Source organism: Phyllostomus discolor, chromosome 1 (assembly GCF_004126475.2).
Source record: "Phyllostomus discolor isolate MPI-MPIP mPhyDis1 chromosome 1, mPhyDis1.pri.v3, whole genome shotgun sequence".
Lineage (NCBI taxonomy): Eukaryota > Metazoa > Chordata > Mammalia > Chiroptera > Phyllostomidae > Phyllostomus > Phyllostomus discolor.
The window spans coordinates 145,338,108-145,347,502 of record NC_040903.2 but is presented as its reverse complement, the minus strand read 5'-3'; the positions used below and the strand labels follow the sequence as shown (position 1 = coordinate 145,347,502).

At 41.5% G+C, this 9,395-nt stretch overlaps 1 gene segment (V, D, J or C); it reads right to left on the bottom strand.

Moving 5' to 3' along the window:
- Positions 1 to 1,134: 1,134 nt before the first annotated feature.
- On the bottom strand, positions 1,135 to 1,964 carry LOC114489365. The segment is given in 2 exon segments: positions 1,135 to 1,448; positions 1,692 to 1,964. Coding segments are annotated over 2 exon segments (363 nt in total).
- Between the last annotated feature and the right edge of the window lie 7,431 nt (positions 1,965 to 9,395).

Sequence of the window (9,395 nt, the reverse complement as noted above, 5' to 3'; positions counted from 1 at the left end):
CCCTTCTGTTCTTCCTAGCAATCAATAAGGTTCACTTAGAACTATTTTGCTATTTCTCTATTCAGTTTTCAAAGAATCTCTATTTTAATTTTGTTTTTCCTTAAAATAGACCCTGAAGCAAGGACTCAGGTGAAGTTAGTTTATATGGGAATGGATCTTAGGGAGCAAGAGTCAGAAAATGCATAGGGAAAGACTCGGGGTTGATATGCTAGGATCTCCCAAAAAGGGTGTAGAAGAAAGAGTAAGAAATTTTGTACCTTCTGGTGAACCTGGTAAAAGCCTTCATCCTCTGGGAACTAGAACTAGACCTAATCCAAAAGAGCCTAAGTTGTGGGAAAGAGATGACAAATTCTGAAATGTATTATGGGAGTGACATCGGCAGAGTCCAGTCCACATTCATTTGTTAGTCTCTAGACTTGTATATTTTAGGTTAGATGATAAAAGTACCCATATGTCAGCCATTGGCTCAATAAATAAGATAGCTTCCTGCAGAATAGCATTCCAGTCACTAAGAGAGTTGCCCCGAGTGGCTTCTTAGCTGAGCCTTTAACAGGCCATTCCATCATTTCTTCTAGATCATCTGACCTAAGTACCAGGGTATAGGTCGTTTTTTAGGTTTGAGGCTGGTCCAGGAGATCCTTTCCTAGTTAAGCCTCCACTGTCACACATGTTGTGTTGAAACATGGGTCCTTTGTTCTGTGGAGATTCAGCCTGGGACATGGATGGGACAATAAAATTGAAAATATGATTTTAACAAAAGCCTCAATTATGAAAATGGTAAAGTTTAGGATTCCTGGAAGTATGAGCTCCCAGGTAAAGCATAAAGATGTTTTGGAAAAAGGAAGTGCTCAGGAAGTGTAATCTGTCACATACACCATATAAAGGTATGAGGTTTATGTGTAATATATGTATGAAGACATCTGTAACATTTGAAGACACTACACATGCCCTTGTTTTCTGAAGGATTACAGCTTGTAGACATTCATCTTTCTTCGTATCTTGTATTCAGATAGAAAGAGATTTATTTCCAAAAGAGGGCAATGATTTTCTATGTTCCTGTTTCCCAAAACAATTCTTCCCTCCCCCCTGACACCAGTGCTGTGGTTGAGGTTTCTGTACACCTCTCCCTGTCACTCATCTCACTGTGCCCCCACTGAAAGCACAGAAATACATCGCTGCATCCTCCAGCTGGGAGTCTGAGATCCTGAGGCCAAAGTGTTTACTTGCTTTCTGGAAGTTCGCAGAAAAGCGATTATTCGTTGCATTTTGTTTCTTATAAGCGTCCTGGCGGATAATGAGAATCATCTCCCCACTGGGAGGCTGTTTGTACCAGAACAAATAATAATTACTGTCACTGGTGTCATAGGAGCAGGCCAGGGTCACAGTCTCTGTCTCCTGCACAGACATTTCTGGTTGAGGCTGAGTGACTGTCTGGGCCATGCTGGATCCTGTGGGAAGGAAGACAGAAAGGGCTGACTGCACTGGGTGGAACACCAAACAGACAGAGCAGGCAGGCTCACAGCTGGTTCCCATCCCCATCTGCCTTTCTGTTCTTGACCCAAACCTCAGGTAGAACCCGTCAGCTCACATAGCTGGGCTCTGTGAGGCATTCAGGTCCTGTGCTGTTAATCTCCTCTTGCTTCTGAGCCCCATTGGAAAACATTGTAAATGAAGACCTACACCTTCCTTACCCAGACAGGCAGAGACCATGGCTGCCCACAGCAAGGCAGCAGGCGTCATGCTGACAGTTCTCCTTCAGAGTGAGAAGTCTGTGCTCTGCTCTGGTCTGGGTGCTTCTCTGTGCTGGTGACAGGAAACAGTGTCACTGGTGGGAGGGGGACCGTGTCTCAGTGAGGAGTTTTCCCAACACTTTCTGGTCTTTCACAAAATACACCCTTGATTATAATTTTAAATGAAAGTAAATAATATTTTCTGAGTTCTTGTATTCTAGAATGAAAATACAGAAGAAGTAGATGGCAAATTAATTTTTGATAAGATCTGATCCTAGAGAGGAGTTAGGACCTGCAATGTTGAGCAGAAGTGGCAGGGTTTCATTTGCAACAATGGAAAACTCTAAGTTTTCTTTCCTTTTTCAAATAAATATGACATAGAAACTATGATATATATGAAAATTAAATATGGATAATAAAAAACACTTGTTTTATTTATGTGTTCAAATTTTAAATTTTTATAATTTTCCAAAATAAACAATGAAAAAAGGTTTTTATGACTGAAAAGACACTGACTAGAGAAGCAGCTGTTCACCTCATCTCCATTGAGCCTATTTTCCCTCAGACACGTAAAGAAAATTAGTCCTTGCTGGTGTTGCCCCAGGAAACACTGATGTAACTATTGCAAGAGTTCTCATCAGCATTAAATTACCTCAAACTACTCATTAAGAGTTGCTCTCACCTCTCATTCCATTTTGAGACAATATTGTGAACAAAACATTTTTTTAAGAAAACATACCATGATTCATTAGAAGTTTGCATTTCCAGAGGGATTGAGAGAGATGCTTTATTCCAGAGTTGGGTCCTAAACCATACTGATGAGGTCCTGTTACACTGGGTACTCTCTGAGCTGCATGGTCCTCGGTGCCACAGTGGTTAGGGCCTTAGCCTCTCCACTCAGGTGTGCAGGGAGTAGTGAGAGCTGGGACTGGCCCTGAATGAGGCTGCAAGAATGTCTTGTGCCCCCAAACCCAGTTTGATAGCAATGGAAGAAGAGACAACAGAATTTCTTCTAGATCATCTCCATTCTTGTTCTATGATTTGAATTCCTATATCTTTGTTTTGGATCTCTGAAAGTCAGTTCCAATATGAGGATCTGTGTAAGCAGTTTCTGTGCAAGTGATTCTATCAAAGAATAGTAGGAAGTGAATGAGAGAAGGGAAGGAAGCCAATGCAGGGTGTTGTCATAAACCAGTCATTACTGTGGGCAATTGGAGCTCAACCCAGCAGGGTAGGTCTGGGATTCAGGATAGCATGCCCTCTGGAGTTTTCCCAAGTGAGGTGTGAAGGAGCTGGAACAATCCATGAACTCACTGTCCACTGCTGACTGAGGGCTGCTTTAGGACCTCAGCACCATCTTGAAGAATAGCTCCCCACCCTCTTTTCCTTCAGCTGAGTCTTTGTTGTTATTCCATGTTCTATTAGACTAGTGGTTGGTGGATAACAGTCTATGCAGTAGGGTCAGTATGTCCAATGTTCGTGTGCCCACTGCTCCACCTCCATGTTACAAAGTGGGTCTGTTGATGTGGAGGGAAGTCTACAAGAGAGTTCAATGTCAAGAATTTTACTGTGTTCTCTCTTTGTTCTTTTCAGTGATCTCTCCTTTGTGATATTAAACCTCAAGCTTTTATACCAGTTTTAACAGAGTAAGAACTTCACACTGAGAAACAGAATACATCAGATGGTATTTGACAACATTATCTATCCCTGTGCATGTGGTTTCAAATAAAAAATATTTGACATTTTGCTATAAAAGGCCCCTAACTTTTCCCTTTGCTCAGAGCAAAGGTGCAGTCAGTGTCCTGGAGCCCTTATAGGGGGCAGTGCAGGGCTCTGCAGGGTTTAGGTGCAGGTGCAGGTGCAGGGGCAGGGGCCACACTGTGTGCTTGCTGCACACAGGAACATGGTGGAGTCAGGGAGCAGGGAATCCCTCACATGCAGGAAAAACTGCTGGCTTTCAGTGTCAAGACTGGCTGTGAGTTTTCTGCTGATCTTCTCCTTCTCATTTGATCGCATTTGTATCAGGTTGCTGAGGCCTTCCCCAGGATCTTGTCTAAACCACTGGAAGAAGTTGAAATTGCAATCTGTGTAACTACAGTTCAGTGTGAAGCTCTCTCCTTCCTGGACTTTCAGGAAAGCTGGGCTCTGTTCCACCTGTGCTTGTTGGTTTGCCCCTGTTCAGGAGAGTGAAGAGGTTTTCGTGCATAAGGAACTGCTTTTTGTTCCCCTTGGCTGTTTTATATTCCTTAGAATAAAGCCCAGATTGTTCCTGGAATCCTGGTATATTTCATCAGCAGAGGGGTCCCATTTGTCTTGCTTGGCCCTTCCTGCCCCTCTCACTCCCCCTCACTCCCCCTCACTCACAGGTTAGCTGCACACACAGGAGCATCAGTGAAGCTCCCAGGGGAATCTCCATTCTTGCTTCTTTCTGGAGCCTCTGAGGATTCTGTTAGGAGGCTTGGAACTGGCCAAATTCAGTGGGCTCTGATCTCTGCTCCAGATTCTTCTGCTCCTTTTTGTAAGGACACCCCTTTTAATCTTCATTCTCTTGTCACAACCAATCAAAACTCACTTGCCACATCAAAGACGTCTTTGAAAACCTTCTGGCTACTCCTGTTCAGAGTTCTAGCTTCCAACCTTTCTCCTCTGTCAATGGAAGCACTGCCCCCATGTGGTCTGAACTTTTTATTACAATTTTTTTTCTTTCTTTTCCCCTTACAAAGTAACCCTTTATGATAAGTTAAAGGAAATTAGAATATATAGAGAGGGAGAAAAAGAAAGTAAAAAGATAGTCTTAAAAGTGTGTCTGGGGATGACTGCCTGAATATTCTTAGTGCCTGGTGCTCCCTCCTTACTCTCCTCACCTTCACGGACCTCTGTGCGGGTCCTTTGCCTGAATGACTCTGTGCTGCATTCTGAGGGGCATAAATAAAAGGTTGGGAAAAGAACGGGTGTTTCTCTCAACTGGTTAGGGTCTACCATGCTTTGTTAAATTTCTCAACATGAATTCTTTTAAATTAGTGAAAAGCGTTAGAACTCTCCTAAATTGTAAAAATATAAAGACGAAAACTATAATGCCTTTTTTAAAAAGATATTCTCAGCTTTGACAGATCAAGCTTGTGTCAGCTAACTCTGAGGATGCTAATGCTTTTGCAAATATCTGAGTCTTTCTTATGTGAAGATGTGGACACCAGTGCCAAACCTGGTAATTTCTCATATTTTACATATTAGATATCTGAAACCCTGTTTTATGGTCTTGTATATTTTCAGCAAGGATTAGGGACTCAAGAGGATGAGAGATTAAGGAAGAAAAATTCTCTTCTATTCTTTGCATCCAGTTCTCACATTGATGACTTTGGGTACCTACATAACCACATTTTCTCAGCTACATTTCCTGATTAATTTGGCCCTAGCAAGTCCATTGCCTTCCTTCCCTCCCTTCATTTCTTACTGTGGGCCTGAGGTAAGGGGCTGAGAGTCTGTGATGAGGAAAGAGCTATGATCTTCTTTCAGGTTAATTGTGTATGTCTGTCTTCCATTCTTCTTCATACATGAAGTGATGTAAAATAGGGAGGCTGTTCCTTCTAGCTTTGCCCCTGGAGCCCAATGTAATCGAAGCACAGACTGGAGTCAGCACCCTCTCAGAGGTGCAGGCCTGAGATGAACTGTGCCCTACCTTCTCCTGTCCTCTCATTGCTGCTGGAGAGAAAACAGCAGGCACCTGGGGTAGTCGCCTGAGAAGCTGGCTGTTTGTAAGTTACTACACTTTCCTGGGCATGTGATTGGTCTTTTGCCCAATCAGAACAGTGTGAAATCACTTCAAGTGTGGTGCTGCAGAGAGGCTATCAAACCTTCTAAATGTCCTAAGATTTTCTCTCTACTGATGAGAACACTTCAGAATGTTTTCAAAGAAAAGAATTTGAGTGTGGAATTAAAGAAGGGGATGTTCCAGTTGTTTGGAAGGAGTAACATTTACACTGTCTTCTCCCCTGTCTCAGATGTGGCGATGTTAACATTCCAGATCATTACCAGCAGGAACATACCTAGTGAGAGGTGATTAACAATTTTCCAAGACAATGATAGACACGGTTTGTAGCAGGTCAACAATAAATGCTGAGCATCTACTATGTAATGTTTATTTACCTTAACCCTCTGGGATGTTCAATAAAATGTACAAAATAGAATATGTTAATAATAAAGTTGAGTGCTGGGGGCTGCCCTGCCTGGTCTCAGGAAGCTGTAACCCCCTGTGACTTAGGCTGAGTGAAAGACCTCCAGACCAGGAGCCACTAAGGAGACAAAAACTTATTTCCTTGGCATGATCGGCAGTCAATGATGGATAACAATTCTCTAAGAAAGAGAATGAAACTAAGACAGACTCGATCATGTGAGATGGCCTGAGGGAAGAAACTCACGGGGCTGCGAAAATGAAGGGGTGATGGACATCGACCCCTGTCCCTTTGGCTTTGTCAAAGCCTGAGTCTTTGTTCTTAGATGTGAGAAATCCAAGTCTCCTGGCTGCCTTTGTCTCCTCTGTTAACTCAGGATAGGAGGGGTGGCCCAGACCAGAAACAGGGAACCCCCTGGGTAATCAGGCCTGGGACATAGAATATGCAAGATCCTGTGAGATCTGTTTGCTGGAGGATATTATTATCTTGGAATTTAAAAGCACAGGCAGGAAACTTTTGGAACTTGTAGCTCTTTCATATGTTAAAGGCCACAAACCTTGCCCAGAATCTCAGCAGGAGTTCTGTCCCCACCTTTGTAAGTTGTTTACATCTTTTGATCTTGTCTGTCACACTGTGAATCCACAAACTAAGTCTGTTTTCTCAATAAAAATCTGCTTGGGGAAGGAGACAGGGTGCTCCCCACGAGAGGGAGTAGCCATGGAGCCCTCCAGGAGAGAGGGTGGCCAAAGGTGCTCCCCTCGTAAGGACTGGCCCTTCTGTCCCTATTCCCCTACAGGACTGGGTTGTCTCTGTGTATGTTTTTAGCATGTTTCGACAAACATCTGCAGCTGAGATGGATACTGCTGGCCGGTATCATCCACAATTGAGGAGACTAGAAAAACACATATAAAATTAACTAGGTATTGGGGACAGTACATCATAGGCATCTGCCTTTACTACAAAGAGAAGCAAAATACAGAAGCAAAGTGTTTGCAGTTCAGAGTAAGTAGCTTTCCCTGGTAGGCTGACTTACTTGATTGCAGCAATGTTCTGTACATGTGAGGATTATGGATTCAGTCCCTGGTGGTTGCATGTATGGGAGGCAACTCTTTGATATTTCTCACATTGATGCTTTTCTCTCTCTCTCTCTGTTTCTCTCTCCCCCCTTCTCTGTCTCTCTAAAATCAATAAACAAATCTTTGCATGATGATGGAAATAATAAATATATGTTTTTAAAAAGATACAATAATTAATAATAATAATGCTAGTATAAACTGTTTTGCATACACACAACTGTAAATACAGGGTCAGGCCCTGTATTAAGTAAATGGAATGCTTTTATATGCTATACATATTGAAAATGTTTTGCTCATCTATAACTTATCTTTTGGTTTTTGAATAATATCTTGATGATGTAAAATTTATTGTTTTTTAAAATTTATGATTTTTGCTCTTATATGTCCTAAGAAATCTTTGCCTAGTTTGATACAAATATTTTCTCCTATGTTTCTTCTGAAAGTGATGATGTTCAATTCTCTGATGCATTTGACTTAACATTTTGTATGGTATGAGATGTCTGGTGGTAAATAGATTTTTCTTGTGTAAAATCAGTTGTTTTAGTATTGGACTTGTCCAAGCCTTTACTGAGAAGACAACCTTGTCTCACTGAATTAATTTGGCACCTAGATAGAAATTCATTAACCATGTATGTGGAAGTCTATTACTGGACACTCTATTTTATTCTTTTTCCTGTATGCCTATCCTTTCAGTACAACCACACTGTTTTGATGCTACATCTCTATTGCAAGTCTTGAAAAAAAGTAGTTTAATTCCTCCAAAAAAAAAAGTAGCTTAGAAACTTGCATAAGAGTTACAAAGATAAACCACAGGATCAATTCCATTGATGTAGAAAAATCATGTAACAGAATACAAAATATTCATGTTAAAATAATGAAAAAGTTAATAATTAATTCCTTAAAATAAAATGCATATGCACATCCCCAATTCAGCACTAACTTATGGAGAAATGCTAGAACCTTTCCTACTAGAGTTAGGAGAAAGGCCATGATGTCCAGTATCTTCACCACTGTATAACACTGTGTTAGGGCTACTAGATCATGCCATCTGCCCAGAGAAACTAGTGAGAAGCAGAACAGTTTGAAAGAAAGAGTTAAGCCCTGCCTGGTGTAGCTCAGTGGATTGAGTGCCGGCCTGCAGACCAAAGGGTCACTGCTTCTATTCTAGTCAGGGCACATGCCTGGGTTGCAGGCCAGGTCCCCAGTAGGGGGCGTGCCAGAGGCAACCACACATTGATGTTTCTCTCCCTCTCTTTCTTCTTCTCTTCCCCTCTCTCTAAAAATAAATAAATAAAATCTTTTAAGAAAGAAAGAGTCAAAATATCTTCATGTTTGCAGATGAAATAATTATCAGAAAAACCTAAAAAAGGGAAGAAAAATCACTATCAATATACTGGTTATAATATAAGAAAAATTTTTAAAAATCTGTCATTCATATGAAAAAAAGCAGTTAGAAGAAAAGGTGGAAGAAAAGAACGCGTATATTTAAAATTTTTTTATTTTTATTGATTTTTAGAGAGAGAGATGAAGAGAAAGAGGGAGAACCACTGACTTGTTGTTCCACTTAATTATGGGGGTTGAACCCACAACTTTGACATATCAGGGTGACACTCTAATCAACTCAGCTACTCAGCCAGGATTGAAAGTGGCACATTTTCTATCCACAATGTGTGTGTGTGTGTGTGTGTGTGTGAGAGAGAGAGAGAGAGAGAGAGAGAGAGAGAGAGGTCGGGGGGTGGGGCAGGCCTGGGAAATGGAGAGAGAGAAAAAAATAACTTAATTGCAAATTAAAACTAAGCAGACAGGTCAATTCGATGGAATAGTAAATAAAAAATTAGGACCAGTTGGGTATGAAAATTCAGGGTATGATAAAGACAGCATCGCATCTCATTGGGGGGACTTCTCAGTATAATGTTGTACTAACATGTATCATTTTTAGATATAGGGTGACAAATGTGATTATGATATAATCCCATTTCAGACACACAGTCTTCATGTACAGATCCCTGTGCTCATGTGTTGTTTATAGTTTTTCCTGTACTCTTCAAGACTTTCCATGGGTTATGCAAGCAAAAACAATTCTAAAGGAATCCAAGTGTATGTATATATGGTCTGCTTGTGATCCAGATGTTATGCTGCTTTTTCTGTCTTATTTCTCTTCCCACCTTTTCCTTGCTATCTCCCACCTGGGAGAGAATAAGGGTCTCTCCATTCACTCTCTCCCAGGCCTTGTCTCTTGGGCTGTTGAGACTGCTCTTCCTCTATGTGAACAGCTCCATGGTGCGGAGGAGAGGTTCTTGCTCCTTACTTCTGGTTCTTATCTCTGTCTAGACAGGGTGGCAGGTATCTCATGATAGTGTTAGTGGTTTCTTCAGGGGCTAACAGAGCATGTAGCCCCTGAGCAGAAACAGCAGAAAATG